This window comes from Galleria mellonella, unplaced genomic scaffold, assembly GCF_026898425.1.
Source record: "Galleria mellonella isolate WM207_F2 unplaced genomic scaffold, CSIRO_AGI_GalMel_v1 utg172, whole genome shotgun sequence".
Classification (NCBI taxonomy): domain Eukaryota; kingdom Metazoa; phylum Arthropoda; class Insecta; order Lepidoptera; family Pyralidae; genus Galleria; species Galleria mellonella.
In genome coordinates this window covers 3,874,838-3,892,165 of record NW_026442015.1, presented here as the reverse complement: position 1 = coordinate 3,892,165, position 17,328 = coordinate 3,874,838, and the positions used below count along the sequence as shown (strand labels likewise).

At 32.6% G+C, this 17,328-nt stretch overlaps 1 protein-coding gene across 1 annotated transcript; it reads left to right on the top strand.

Moving 5' to 3' along the window:
* Positions 1-2,407: 2,407 nt before the first annotated feature.
* On the top strand, positions 2,408-3,605 carry LOC128200272 (uncharacterized). Its single transcript, XM_052893190.1, has 3 exons — positions 2,408-2,906; positions 3,027-3,250; positions 3,591-3,605. Exons 1-3 carry the CDS (start codon positions 2,408-2,410, stop codon positions 3,603-3,605), a joined length of 738 nt encoding a protein of 245 aa, XP_052749150.1.
* Positions 3,606-17,328: the final 13,723 nt, after the last annotated feature.

Below are 17,328 nucleotides of genomic sequence, written 5' to 3'. Positions count from 1 at the left end.
GACGATAAAAAGTTATTAAGGGCATCATTTTAAACAATTCTTCAGAACACAATTCATTATACAAGCGATAGAACACACAAAGGGAGGCAAAATCTCGCTTAAAGGTTCGATACCACCTGTATGTTGGGCATCGTTTAACAATCCTCATAGCTCATCTTTGCACCGAATCACGAGGATCGAGCTAAATGTATCCAGGTAAAACATAACTTTTGTTTTATATCGAAGTAGACACGTCATACTAAGGAGTTGAAGGTAATTCTAATTATCATTACTATAGAAAATTGGTTAAAGTTATGTACATATGTAACATCTAGAGGACCTTGTAGCGTAGTAGTAGATATGTCGCTTTGTGTAAAATTTCCGGGTTCAATTCCTGGTCAGGCCAATTTAGGAAACGAACATTACTGGATTGGGTCTGTTGTGGGCGTTTTGAATTGTACTCCCAGAGAATCGTTGCCTAGTTTGTCACACTACATCCTTGCTTGAATACCAGGCGATTGGTTTAATTATGTGGCATTAATTATAATCTGGAATATGAATGTAACCAATTTACCAGAAGGAGACTTTGTACAAAAGTCGATTGCTTGGGTACTCTGTCCCATTCGTGTTTCTACCGTGAAGCAGTTGTGTTTGCATGGCTGTGTTTCGGTTTGAAGGGTGGGATATGGCGTGAATTTATAGGATTCAGAGGAATAATACCTGAGGAGTCCTCAGGAATGACAGGGGACGGTTACCACTTTCCATCAGGTGGGCCCTCAGCTTGTTTGCCATTTTAAGTAGTATAAAAAAAATTAAGGTAATATATGCATGATGAAATGAAATGATAAATCTGATATTATCTATTAACTTGTGTATAGAATATTGTATGTATTGCTATTGTTAAAATGTTAATAAATATAAAGAAGCAAATAAATTACTAAATTACCACTGGCACATTGAAATAACATAAATAAAAATATTATTAAGGGCCCAACATTTACATGCTTATGTATGGTGAAACATATACCTATTCTTTTTATATATATCCCTTTGTATCTCATGTTTCAAGTGAATAACAAATAAATATATGTATAGGTACATGAATATATGTTCAACATTTGCTTTCTTATAAATTCTACTTTGATAGTTTGTATGTGAATAAAAACATATAATATTACATATACTTCTGTTAACATTGTTTATTATTTTATGTTATGTGCACATACTGGCACACACAAAGGCTTCGTTCAATAGTTACCTTGAATTATGTTTGACTTATATTTGTATATATTGATAGCGGAACAAAGACAACATATACATCCCTCTCACTTACATACAGGATTAGGGTTTGCGAATATTTCCGAACAAGACCGATTTTTAAATCGATTCGAATCATAATTTTAATAAGTCACCATAACAAACAACACTTTATGATTTTTATTTACAACCACATATATAAATTATACTTTTACATTTACCTTACATATTTATTCATTCATTTCACATTCAAGTAAATGTAAATCATTTTATGGCTCTTATCAATACAGAAAAAATAGAATCTCTATTTTCTATGGTGAAATATCGATTCATTGGATCAATTCAACACGATACGATATATGTATCGATTAATAAATCGATATATTTACAGATTAGTTTCATAGAAATTTTATCAAAATTAGTTCAGTAGTACAATTTTGAAATCAAAGTTTGGCACAATTAAAGTAGGTTCCATTGTGGGACACAATATTATTATTTGTGTAGGGGAGCACGGGGGAATCAGAGCCACAGGGTAATGGGAGTTACTCTAGTTTACATGCTTCTTGACAATTTAGACCCTGTTTTGTTTTAACGTATTACAAAAGGACGCGGGAGGGGTGCATATGCCTAGTTGTGTCACCGTTTAGTCGACTTTTAGTACACAAATAAATAGCACGTCAGTTTTTTAAGCTATTCATCTAATTTTTGACAACATTCAAGGACAAATTGTGAGTTTTTAATTTATTTTATTATTAGTATTGCTTCTTTTATCTTATAGATTTATCATTAGAGTATCGTATAAAAAGGTTAATTTATGTAAATAAGCAATTGTATTTTGACAATTATATGAAAACCTAAAAATGAGTATTTGGGGAAATGGGAGTCGAATGGCTCTCATTACCCACTTCATTTCTTGTAGTTTTTTTTCAGATGCCTTGAAAACAAGATAGGATTACGGATAAATATCAGTGGAATCTGGTTACTACACCGTGCTATCAAGAGAGTCAATGAAGATAGAATATCTCTGCATAAGGCTGCCCAAGGGTTTAATATTCCATATAGTACTTTGCAAAAAAGGTATCGCAGAGCAGTACAAACCAATCCTCGTCTCGGAAGGAAACCAATATTTTCTACAACTCAAAAACAAATTTTGGCTGATCATCTCATTCACATGTCGAATCTTTTTTACGGCTTAGACTCCATGAAATTTAGAAAATTAGCATACGAGTGTGCTGAACAGTTGAAGATATCTCATAATTTTAATAAGGAACTTAAATGTGCGGGACCAGACTGGCTTAAAGGATTTTTGAAAAGAAATACTAATATCAGTGTTCGCAAACCTGAGTCAACTAGTATTAACAGAATTGAGGGATGTAATAGAGTAGAAGTAGAATTATTTTCCAAAAATCTTGAGGAACTAATGATAAAAAATAATGATGCAGCGCACCAAATATTTAATGTAGATGAGACGGGAGTGTCTACAGTGCAGAAACCAGGAACAATTTTAGCAAAAACAGGTCAAAAACGAGTTGGTACTGTCACTTCTTGGGAGAGAGGAAAGACAGTCACTGTTGTTTGTGCAATGAGTGCTTCTGGCGTTTATGTGCCTCCTATGTTTATATATCCGAGACAACGTCATTCTCCTCTTTTAGAGAAAGATGGTCCTCCGGGTGTAATTTACGATTGTTCAAAAAATGGATGGACAAATGAAAATCTATTTTTTAAATGGTTGCAACATTTCAAAATGTTTGTAAAACCGAGTAAGGAAAACAAAATATTGCTTATTCTAGATAATAATAACAGCCACTCCACTTTAGAAGCATATGAATTTTGCAAAGCTAACTACATCAACATGTTGTCTACACCACCACACTCCTCGCATCGTTTGCAGCCTCTAGATATAACATTTTTTGGTCCTCTAAAAAAAGCATACAATCGCGAATGTGACCTATATTTCAAATCAAAAAATATGATTAAAATCACAATGTATGATATGCACATGCCCAATATTCAGGTAGTAATTCTGCCAAAAATTATGTTTGTGATTTTTGTATGAGGCGATAATTGTTTTTAATTACATATAATTATCTATAATTTCGCATGTTCCTAAAGATAATATAATTGTATTTTGAATGAGAATAAGTTTAGTTTATAAACACATGAGGAAAATGTATAATTATACAATATTTTGTTACATATTGTTATTGTGGTTACCATTACCCCGATGGATCTTATTGCCCCTATTTCTGGTTCTAATTACCCCGTACTCTTGGCAATGGGAGCCAATGTTACTTTTTTTTAAGTAAGAATTATTTTCATTTTAAGTAGGTTTTTTTTAATTTCTATATTAACAGGATAAGCCTGATTAGTTACATTATAATTAAAAAAAAAAATTAAAATAAAAAGTGATTTATACAAAAAGTTAGTTAAGTTTTAGCTTAAGTGGCGCCAATTCCCCCGTGCTCCCCTACTATGCGAGTACATTTGAGTACAAATATGTCGCAACTTAGAGAAATTATTACTATATTTACAAAATATTTTATTGTATTATATTTTTCCTGACTGACTATTAACATAACTCTAAAACTACTAACTTTAAAAAAATTTAAATTTATGACATAAACTTAAGAGTATTTTATAAATTAAACATGTGTTAAACATGAATTTTTATAAAGGGAAAATATGACGTGCGTGCAAAGCTATAGGAAAATACCATTTTTTTAATTATTGAAATTTCTGAATAAAGTTAGTTACATATGTATATATTGCAAAATTTGTCAAAATTAAAGAGCTATACTAAATAAGATTTAATCCATTTAACAGTTTCGATTCGAAAACGTAACAGACAGGCGGAATCACTGTCCTGTAAGGATAGTTTAATTCATAATTCATACTGACAGGGGCCGACAATAATGTCCACTAATCCGCAAAGTTTTGAATAATGCACTAACTTAACAGTTTGTTGTGAAACGGGCGTAACTTCAAAACGGTTAATCTTGAATTGCTTGAAGGCATTCAGTTGTAATTACATCATCATATCGGCCGTTAACTGTCCACTGTTGCACATATAAGGGGGTTTTGCTAACTGTTGTCATGCTCGGCAGGCGGTTTGGTACACGCAGTTAGGCTTTATTGATTTACCAGATTTACCAGAGGGAGACTTTGTACAAAAGTCGATTGCTTAGGTACCTCTATCCCATTCATGTTTCTACCGTGAAGCAGTTGTGTTTGCATGGCTGTGTTTCGGTTTAGAGGGTGGGATATGGCGTGAATTTACTGGGTACAGAGGAATAACACCCGAGTCCTCAGGAATGGCAACGCATGGGGGGTATCATGGTGGAAACAGTATACTCTGTTATGTTCATGGTACTGCTCATGTTTATAGGCGACGGTTACCATTTTCCATCAGGTGGGCCGTCAAGGTTGTTTGCCATTCTAAGTAGTATTAAAAAAAAATTGATGTTTGGAATGTAGACAGACATAATTTACTTTTTATCCCCGTCAGTGATTATTAGGGGTGGGTAACATGTAGCAATATCTATATATTTTGATTATAAAATAGATATAAAAGTCCAATAATGAATATCTTAAAAGTCTGTTACAAAAAAAATATTGCATAACAAACTTTTAACATATTTGAAAATAGATATCCGACCGATATGGGTGATATCGAAATGGGTGATGACTTTTTTTCACCACCTATGTCCCGAGGAACCCAATATATAGATATCGGATCGGTATCCATATTACACATGGCTAGTGATCATCTGATCAAGTGGTCGAAGTCGTGGGTAAAAGCTACGTCTTTAAATACGAGTATATCAGAACATCACCAATTGTGATATTGCGTAACCTCTTTTATGTACTTTCTTCTTGTTTTTTTTTTTTTTGTATATGCTTCGTTTTATTTCTTTTTTAAGTATGTACCAACAGCTAATGTTATTTGTGTGCTATAAATACTGCAAATAAATTATATATCTATTAATAAATTCTTTTATTACTATTAATTATTATTATAAAAATTGTTAAATTAATTATTATAAAAATAATTATTGTTTAATTAAACGAAACTAATTATTACTTTTTAATTTTGAATAGCCTCTATTTTATCGTTAATATCGTCATAGTCGTAGAATACTGACGGATCTTTATATGTAATATTTGTCAGATCCGTCAGTATTCTACGACTATGACGATATGTTAATAAATATGTAATAATTGTCAAGTTACCCAATAATCATCTCATTCATCTATGAACAAGCGATGTATAAATAATAAGCCTTTGGCTATTTGGACAGAATAGATAAAAGAACGATTACGAATGAGATTTATCGAGCACGAATGAGTGGAGATGTCGATAGAGACTGCTCTAGATGGACGTATTTCGACCAAATAGGCAACGTGCTGAAGAAGGGCCAAATTAAAAGTAGCCGTAACCAGCGAGCGTGTATGAAAAATGAATGTGGAGGAAGCGAAAGAGTTTTGTATCTGTTTGTATTGAAGCATTTGGCGTACCATTGTTTCTGCCTACCCCAATGAGAAACAGGCGTGATGGAAATTTTCCACACACTCAGGAAACATTTTTTATTATATATATACATGTATACATATACATACATGAGTACATACTGAATAAAGTGTTTTTATAAATTATTGAATTATTTTTTTATTTTAAAATGAATTGTTACATATTAATAAATATTTTATAGTTTTAAATATTTTATAAATATATTTTTATTTAACAAAATAAATATTCAATTGTTTTCCAATATTCCATATCGAATATCCATCAGACTGTATAAAATTATATCTACAGATTCTGTCATTTCACTTATTATTATTTTGAATGAAATATTACTTTCGAAAATGAAATTCAATAAATAATAACAATGGAAATCCGTAATATTTGATAAAATATCGTTTTCATTTACACTTGAAATACAAATAATAAAATGTCCATTGTTTCATAAATATTTTGTGATATTGTTTCAAAAATATACAAAATTCTACATGAAATTGGAACTATATAGCCGCCTGTACTAATAGTATATATAATATAAAAACAGGGCACTAGTAGAGAATCAAATGACAAAGAAGTTATGTAAATAATTATTTATTTATTATTATAGAATAATATCTATTGTTTATAGAGGATCTGCATACTATACATACTATCTACATACTCCAACACATTATAGGCAGTCAATAGGTAAATTATACATAAATATTATAAATCACTTTTGAAATATAATATAATAACTAATAAAATAAAATGTCAGATTTGTCATAAAAATTAAAACAAAAAGTGATATAACTAATTAAAATGTCTATACATATTCATCGTATTAGTTCGTTCTTATATGCGAATATAAGAAAATAAAAAAATATGTTGGTTCATTCATGCAAAAATTAATAATAAACAAATCAACTGATTTCCAGAAGGAACGTGTAAAAGTTGATCTGATGACGTGTAATATTAATTAATATTTTATACAAAAGTCAACCACTTGGATGTTAGTATCGCACCCTTATTGAAAATCCTTAAACAAGTCCTGTAATACTGGTGCAATAGAGTGTTAAATAAAGTAAAATAAATAAATAGGTAACTGAGTACATAAGTAAATATTTAAATACATTTTTTTTGTCGTGAAACTGCTGTACGTGCATAGCTATGTTTCGGTTTGATGAGTGGGATATGGCAGGGTACGGAGGCATAATACTATAATCCTCAGAAATGGCAACGTATAATTGCCATTTCTAAATATAATAAAAAAACACAATTGCTCCAAAAAACATTTGTACCACATTCCCAAATTCTAACCCCAAAAATATCATTTGTATGCTTATATTATTCTCCTCCTCACATGGGTACGTAGCGATAGAAAGCAAAGTCAATAACATAAACTGAGTTATTTATGGAATGTCATATTTAGACCCTTTTCGATGTTGACCCTAGATATGCGATTGGATTACAGACACGTGCCGCCAAACACCTAATTTATTATTTTATCTCTGCAAAAATCAAATAAATGATGATAATATAAAATAAAAATAATTACTTACATAATATAACTAGTCTGGCCATAAATACAGTTACATAAAAATTTTTCTTATTTTTTCAACTTTTCAATTATTTTGAATTTGGAACACGTTTATTATTTTTAAAACTTCTTTTGATTTCGCGCCATTTCACGTATTTTTTCGTGTTCTTTATCAAATTACAATATGGAATGGGGTGTTAAAGTAAAAAAGGATTGCAGTAATCGCCTTGCACAAAGTTTCTTCGTTACCTCAAAACTCCATCATTTAACAAATCGTTTTGGAAAATTCATTTTTTATCTGAAAGGATATATTTTCAAATTCGTCTTATAGAAATTTCATGCAAACCGGTTTAGTAGTTGAATTTTTAAAGTGTTTTTTCAGTGTTTTTATTAAGGAACAACATGTACATGATAGTTATAAATTTTCGCTAACTATTACATAGAAAAAGATATGAGTTGATGGAAAGGGAGAGAGGTTGAAAAATTGAGAGAAAAAAAGAGAGGATAATAATATTGTAGGTACGTTTAATAATAGATAGTATTATTGAGAGACTTATTGAATTATTCGTTGCTTATACCTTGAAACGAGCTAAATTAGGGAATCTCGGTTCCCTATAATCGAATAAAACGGGACGACACCTTTCCTTTATTTAATTCGGACACTCTCAATAATTCCGCCCGTGAAATGACATAATTTCGAAATTCCATCACCTGCAAAATGCCTTCAATATAATAAAATTTGTTCGTAGATTGTTAGATTAATAAATAAATAAATAACCTATGATTAACACATAACCAGAGGGAGACTTTGTACAAAAGTCGATTGCTTGGGTATCTCTGTCCCATTCGTGTTTCTACCATGAAGCAGTTGTGTTTGCATGGCTGTGTTTCGGTTTGAAGGGTGGGGTATGGCGTAAATTTACTGGGTACAGAGGAATAACACCTGAGTCCTCAGGAATGGCAACGCATGGGGGGTATCATGGGCAAAACAGTATACTCTGTTATGTCCATGGTACTGCTCATGTCTATAGGCGACGGTTACCACTTTCCATCAGGTGGGCCGTCAGCTTGTTTGCCATTCTAAGTTGTATAAAAAAAATATAAAATATCATCATTTTTTTCTTGTTAAACATTATCATTTAAAGAGGATAAGCAACAGTCATTGCGGTTATATTTTGGATGGATGACCGTAAATTATTTTCAATGCTTCTGATAGTATATTCATCATAATTATCGTCATTACATGGTCAACATAGGTCTTCCACATATTAAGCCACAAAGTAATCATACCAGGCCAATTGTTTTTTTTTTCACAACACAGGGGCAAACGAACATGCGGCTCACCTGATGGTAAGTGACTACCTCCGCCCATGATCACCCACAACACCAACGGCATTGCAGGTGTGCTGCCGGCCTATCCTGTGACTCCATGCTGATCACCTCACACTACGCTTGCGTGTACAGGATCGCCACTCAAAAATCTTTCTTCCGATCGGTTATCCGTATAGTAATTTATATTGTTGAACAAAGTTGCTCTCATGTCATGTATAAATGCAATAAAACTCACAAATGTTTGTGATTTTAGAACATCGATTCAGGAAAATTATATCAATATATCCAATTTCAAAGAGCGAAGCGAAACGCCAAGTCACGAACCCAATTACAGATCTCGTAACGACATAATATATCTATATGTATAATCATATACATGTAATTATAATAGTATAAAAAAGGCCAGCCCTTCCATTCCTGTGGATGTCATACGAAGAGACTAAGAGAACTTAACCATCGAGGGATAGGCATTAACGTCGCTTTTAAAACCTAACTGCGCTTGCTAACACGTCTGCCAAGCGTGGCAACTATTGGCAAAAAAAGATGGAGAGACTATGTTCAGCAGTGGACAGCTAATATCTAATATGATGATTTGATGATGATGATATATCTAATTATTACATTACTAACAGCCCGTCCCGGCGTCGCACGGGTGGACATTTTTAATATTTCCCTTCACTGCTCTGCTCCTATGAATCGTAGTGTTATTATTTAGAATTATATAGTAACAAACATAGACGCATCTTTCACATTTAAAATATTTGTAAGGATTATCATCATTAACATTTCAGCCGTTATCTATCCATTGCTGGACATAGGCCTCCCCCGAAAACTGCCATAAGGAATGGGCATCTTTATGGCAGTTTACCATTGGGAGGATTTTATCAGTTGTCACGCTTGGCAGGTGGATTAGCAACCGCAGTCTTTGGTGATGTTTCGAGAGGAACGCTGCTGCCCATCTCTTGACTATCAAGTTTCCTTAGTCGCCTCTTACGACACCCACGAGAAAGGAAGTAAAGATTAGATCTATCAGCAAATACCGAAATAAACATGTTATATAGTTTATATATATAAACCAGCAGTAGTAATTTGTCTGGGGAGGAACTCAAGCGTGCGCTGTCATGACCAATAATGTAATATATTATTCCATAAAATATCTATAACGCTCCATAAAATGTTTATAACGTTAGTAATAAGAATTGGCAAAGATATTAGACGTCGTGAATTTCTTTAATAATTTATTTTTTGTTGAATTTAATTAATGTTTTTCAAAGATAAATTTATACATACAGACATATGTATATACTCGTACATATCTGTCACGTCTGTCTCCTGTTAGGGTATGCAGAAACAATGCCAAGTGCTTCGATTCAAACAAGCCTCTTTCGCTTCTTCCACATTCATCAGTCTTTTCATACACGCTTGCCAGTTACGGGTACTTTTAATTTGGCCCTTCATCAGCACGTCGTCTATTTGGTCAACGTTATGTCCGTCTAGGGCGTACCCTACCGACATCTCCATCTATTCTTGCTTGATAAATTTCTTTCGTAATTCTTTTATCATCCAACCTCTCCAAATGACCAAATCAACGCAATATTTCCTTATCAAATTAAAATCATCTTTATTCGAATATACTTGTTTATAAGCATTTTCAAGTCGTCATTTTTTATGATTGTACTGCTCGGAATGTTGTTATCTGCTGAAAAGAACTGGCAACAAACTCAACAGTTTTAAATCTTTATTAACATTATATGTATTTATTTTAATATATTATATCTAAAATTACGTGGTCATTAAAAAGCCCGTGCATGATTGACTTAAACTATGCCATTTTAAATCTAACTTTATCGCTTCTGCCATCCTAATCAGTCCATTAATTTAGGGAGCTACGATGCCATAGATAAACACACAAATACGTCAAACTTATAACACTTCTTTTTGCGTCAGTGTTTAATAACAACAGGTGTAGTAGTTATAGTATATTTCATTTAATACATATATAACAACTACACTAGAAGGTATGCAATAGAATTTCAACTTCTCGGAAGTCCCTTAAAATTATATGGTTCAGTGGACCTTAACCATTGCAATATACCCACGCAAATACCTTTTCTGACGAAAATGTCCCAGTAACGTAATTATTGTGTCCTGAGGACATCCGAAGTGATCAATTTGGTCCTCTCTACCCTTGATAATAAATTACTTCAGGTATGTATGTATGTTGGATAAAAAGAAGGGTAAAGGACAAACCTGGTTCTCGTAGTCCCCGCGTGCAGATTTTTTGTTCGCGTTCTCGTTCTCTCTTCAAATTATCCAACATTTTTGTTTATTTGCTTAAGTATGTTGCGCGGGAATCGTGGCTGATAGAATAATTCACAACTGGCGGAGATTTATTCGTGATCTTAGCGGAACTTGACTAGCTCGACGCGCAGTTTGATTATAGACTGACTTTGTCCACCTTTCTCGCAATGTGATCCTAGATTTGATAGGGAATATGGATAGGTAAGGAGGGTAGAAGGATATTCCGTTTGGAAATGTTTAATGCATAAACAAATGATGAGATTGTATTTACCAATGTATGTATGTATATCGAATTGATTGTATTGGGTATCGGACGCTGTCAGACTGAGAACTGTAGTACTATTCTGTAAAGACAAGCTCGAATACCACTAGTAGTTCTACGAGTGATTTATATTTGGTAGTCCGTAAACAGAATTCAGGCAGATGGCTCAGAAATGTTCCTTATGGCAGTCTATGGAGGATGCCTATATTTAGCTGTGGACAGATAATGGCTGAGCTGATGATGATGATGATCCTGTAAACAGGTAAAATCAATACTGTCATCGATTTTACTTCCTTACTTACGAAATAGTACTGTTACTATCTCGTTAAAGTGACAGCGTAGTGAACTTAGCTGCTGTCGTTCTTTGTTGCATTAGTTTTCAAATCTGTGAGTTTTTGATAAAGTGATAGAAGCACTTTATCAAAAACTCACAGATTTCAAAATATTAAATTTAGATGAAGTGAAAATTTATAGATTATTCCAAATTTTACAAAATAGCATAGCGGTTAATAAATATGGCGACGATGGGTACATCGGTCACATATGACCTAATACTCTTCATTCTGGGGGGAAGGGATTCTTAATAATGGGGAGGTTAGTCCCCGTTGCTATCAATATGCCCTATCAGGTCGACCTCCACGCGGTTCCTCCTGGAAACTATCGTGACTAATATCGTTGAATTCGTCATGATAGGCTAATTAATCTGTCTTTTCATCCTCACCTATCACCATCCACTGGTACCCCGCCAGAGTATACTAATAGCGTAGGTGGAGTTACCATGCTATTTTCACCCATTAAAAAATACTCTTGATTTAATTAGGGGTAACAATTCAAACGCCTATTTATCGTTTGTTTCGAACATTAAAATATAATTATTAAGAATTTGTTCTGTTAAAAAAATTGCAACAGAATATTAGCGATGTCTTATTAATATATAAAAATACCCGTATCACGACGTTCATCCACGATAATCCTAGAAATCCTTCAACTGATTTTAATATATTTTTATGCAGCTTAGAATGGCAAACAAGCTGACGGTCCATCTGAGGGAAAGTATTAGCTGTCGCTTATAGACATGAACAGTACTATGAACATAGCCAAATATACTATATCGTCCATGATCTTTGAGAAATTAGGTGTTATACTTTTGTACCCTGTAATTTCATTGCCATATTCTACCGTTAAAACTATAATACAGCCGTGCAAACACAACTGTTTCACGGCAGAAACACTAGACAGAGGTTCTCAAGCAGACAACTTTTGTACAAACTTTCCCTGTGAATTTTATATCGTAAATAAAAATTATTTGCTCCAACTTGAGAGATAGGATAGTTTTTATTCCAATAAGAAAAAATAAATCCAGTAGAAAATATATTGACGGTAGGAAGCAAAACTTTTGCTTGGTCAGCTCCTTTCTTATGAAATAGATTCATTATTATACTTTAGCTTTATATTTATATTATTTTTTTTTTACTTATATTATACGTGTATTAAATTTATTTGTACACTGTACTGCAATAATAAAATTAGTACTTGCAGAGTACATTTTTATAAATATTTTATCTCGAAATTTCTATTAGATATAAATGGTTTTCATAATAATTATTACTGCATCACTATGTTATATGGTTAGATCATAAAAAAAATATTAGATCGCTGCTCGGAGTCCTGTGTTAACCGTTCGGCAGTTTCGCAGTAATAATAAAGTTTAGTAGTAATAATAATAATAATAATTTATTTCCTCGAAATGCGGTACAAAGGTCTTAAATAGTAACTGAGCTACACATTTCGCCTTATCTAAAGGCATGCAAATTTTGTCTTAGCACATGTTAGTTAGTTTTTAGTGGCTAACATTTTAAAGCAAAAATTTATCAATTACGTATGTCCAAATTTTTATTCTAAGTGCACATTAATAAGTAGTTAGTATAGTATTATATTATCTATGGTAGTAGTAAGATCACAAAACAAAACACTGTTCCAAGATGCTTAAATTTAACTTTATTTGAATAGAAAATACTTATTTCTTATTTTACTCGCACTGAAAACTCTTTCGGTTGCAATCGAAACAATTGTCCAAAACGACAAAGAGCAAGTTCATCAAATTCCCAATAACCAGTTATATAATATGGTTACAAATGAGTATAAGTTTTAAAAATAATATTTATAGTATTTATGAGATACTGTTGTTGTATCAGCCGTTAATTGACCACTGCTGAACGTAGTCTCCTCCATTAGTAAGGTTTTGCCAGTAGTTTCCACGCTTGGTTGGCGGGTTGACAACCGCAGTCTGGCTTTTGATGATGTTTTAAAAGAGACGCTACTGCCAATCCCTCAACTATCCCTTAGTCTTCTACGATACTCACGAAAAAGGAAGGGGTGGCCTATTTTATGCCGGGACCTATAGGGCCATATTCATGAGATTTAATATTATTTTTTTATTACATCAACTGGATGAGCTTTACAGTCTCCCAGTACCCTCACCTAGGAAAGCATCAGTACAATAACATATATAAAAAAGAAATAATACACATATTAAAAAGATTAAACTTAACTAGAAATAACATTATAGCCTAAATCTCTGAACACAAACACTCTGTGGTCATACGACGAAACTCCAGCATTAGACTATAACAAAAATGAACGAATAGCTTACTTTGTGTCTTGAAAACAATACTTATAAAAGCAATATGATGAATATAATTATAATGATTTAAGATCTCAAATAATTGTATGATAATATACAAATCCAAGTAATGTTAACATTTTGAAATGCGATACCAAATATCTGTTTCTGTCTGATAAAAATTGAATTTATCGTTGAATAGCTGATCAGGCGGAAAATATGAAACGCCCGAGGGAGTGTTGTTTAAATCGATTTATTATTTTCTCAATTTATTTCCTCCACTTACAATACATACAGGTGTGATATTTTCAAATGATCCTCGAAATTATTATAAAGATTGTTCGTGTACGTGGCATGACAGAGTTTGTATTGCCTGTCAGGTAACAAAATAATTTTAATGCTTAAAAATAGATTACAAAAAAAAAATTAAACCATTAAGTGTCCACCAAAATATGGCTGTATGTATGGTTTTGAGTATTTTTAGAGTTCTATACCAAAAAAGTATAAAGGAACTCTCATTGTCCGACTTTGTCCGTCCGTCTGTTACTGGGCTGCAAATGCTATCAATTTGAAATTGTTTTGTTGACCCACATATATTGCAATAGTAATAATTGAAGAATTATTTTTATTTTCTTTGACTTCAGAAGAATACTCAAATAGGTACACAAAATTTTAAAGTAATCTATTAGTTTAAGTGGAGTATCACGTGTAAAAGTTTCACTTGTACATTTAAAAACAGTTTTTTTATGTGTATTTTTTAAATTATGATCGAAAATATGGGAAAAAACCACCTTTTCTCCTTATGGGAGTTTGAAAAACGAATAATCTAAAATAATTACAATTTATAAAGGTATATATGTGAAAAAAAATAAAAAAATATTTCTGACCAGCACTCTTTTTAATAAAATGTTAAAATACCTTCAAAAACAATACAATATAATTATATTGTTTTTGAAAGGTAATATTTATTTGTTTGTTTTTTATTTTTCACTTGTCAAGAAAACTTCACGCTTCAACTATGACGTCACCAGTTCTATAATAAAGTTAGAGTAACTCTATGTTAGGAGCCAACAACAAACAAATTATTGTTCGAGCACTGTGCTCACAGACTATACGCCCACCAGCTAACTTATTGTACTACTGAACACTAACAAATATCAACAAACTTGACTAAGCATTAATAAAGCGACTTTTTTTTTATACAACTCAGAATGGCAAACAAGCTGACGGCCCACCTGATGGAAAGTGGTAACCGTCGCCTATAGACATGAGCAGTACCATGGACATAACAGAGTATTATACTGTTTCACCCATGATACCCCCCATGCATTGCCATTCCTGAGAACTCAGATAGTATTCCTCTGTATCCTGTAAATTCACGCCTTATCCCACCCTTCAAACCGAAACACAGCCATGCAAACACAACTGCTTCATGATAGAAACACGAATGGGACAGAGGTACCCAAGCAATCGACTTTTGTACAAAATATCCCTCGACTGTATGCAATGAATTGATAAAGAGGTTATTTTACATAGTTTATACTTGCTTTTTTCACCTCGAGTTTGTCCGTGTGTTCTAGACATGTTTACTGGATAAAAACGGGATCGATTTGAGATATGTTTACTGGACATAACTGGGATCAGAAGTAGTCTATATCCTTTTTCAACCTAGATAGTACTCATACAAACTCATTTTCATATCTACAAGTATTAGTAATTATGGTAATGAACAATAACGTATGTCTAATGGTAAATGGTTATTGCACCTTTTTAGATAATTGCAAAGGGAGGAGATTCTCAACTCATCTTATAACAAAATAATATAAAATCAAGGAATAAATCCTACCGATTGCAAAAGGAATTATTAAAATCGGTTCCTCAGTTCTGGTGAATATATCATAAACTCCTTTATTAATAAAATTGTCATCATGAACCTATTTTTGCTCTGGATGTATTACCAGAGGGAGACTTTGTACAAAAGTCGATTGCTTGGGTACCTCTGTCCCATTCGTGTTTCAACCGTGAAGCAGTTGTGTTTGCATGGCTGTGTTTCGGTTTGAAGAATGGGATATAGTGTGCATTTACTGGGTACAGAGGAATAACACCTGAGTCCTCAGGAATGGCAACGCATGGGGGGTATCATGGGCGAAACAGTATACTCTGTTATGTCCATGGTACTGCTCATGTCTATAGGCGACAGTTAACACTTTCTATCAGGTGGGCCGTCAGCTTGTTGGCCTTTCTAAGTTGTATATAAAAAAAATGCTTTTTCACTAAATTCTCAATTTGATGAAACGTTGTAATACATAGAATACTTAAAATCCCATAGTATATCTTATACAAATTGCTTAAAGGTATAAAACAGCTTTCCTTAATCCAACTCTTTAAAATTTCTTTAAAGGTATTGAACTGTTTAGTTATATTTTATATTTATCGAATTTATTATATAATTAGTAACTTTTAAGCTAACTTTTTCTGAATAAATAACTTTTAGTATTTTTTTCATTGACTCATTCATGTTCATTTAACAGTTTCCTCTTGTCGGTGCAACCAATCCATGCATCTTCCTCCAACCAGCTCTATCCCAGGCCATATCCTTTATCTCCCTATACGACATGACGCCTAGTCTTTCATTGACTACCTTACCTATTTTTTTGATTGACCTAAATAAACCAATGTCCCGTTTTGAGTCAAAGAATAAATGGTCACGTTAGTTATAAAAGACTGTAAATATAATAAATTATATAATACAAAATACAATTTTCTTTTTACAATCGTTGCACGAAGAAAACCAATACCACACAGGAGATCGTAAAACACGATGTTGTTTGGCATCGTATCATGCTCTAACCTACCTACCGATGAATAGAGTTATTGGATGTACGTTCGCATCCGTAACTTACACGAATCAGGGGGTATACCATGAAGAGACATTTCAAATTTTCGGACTCAATTTTGTGTTTTTATTCATACCTAAATCGACCCCGTGAATGGAACTTGACATTTTATTAATAATAAATTGTATCTACTATAAAAGTCCAAAGGAATGATATTTGAATATTAAATTCGTCTATCGTACGGCCTCGAAATTTCGGAAAAGTATTTCATGGTAGATCCTCTGGAAATCTAAATATTTATATACATTAATTACTAATGTTATATGTTACTAATGTTATATTTTTTTTATTATACTATAATAGCTTAAGATACCGCCGTTAACTTCTGCGGGTATAAGATATTACAATCGACTTCAAAAATATGGAGGTTTTCATTCGATAATTATTCTTCAGTTGTTTATTTTTTACTGTAATTTTTTGTTACCTCTTGAAAAGCTATACTTAATATTTTATAAAATTTGATTTAAGCGGACTATAGAAACTTAAATAAGGTTTCTTCACAATGAGGAAGAAACGCCGCAGTACTTAATTTGTGGCATATTTCTATTGGAAAATATACTTTATATCCTACGGAGATAAAAAAATAACGCTACAAAGAATACCTAAAATTCCAATCACTAATAGGAATTAGCAGCG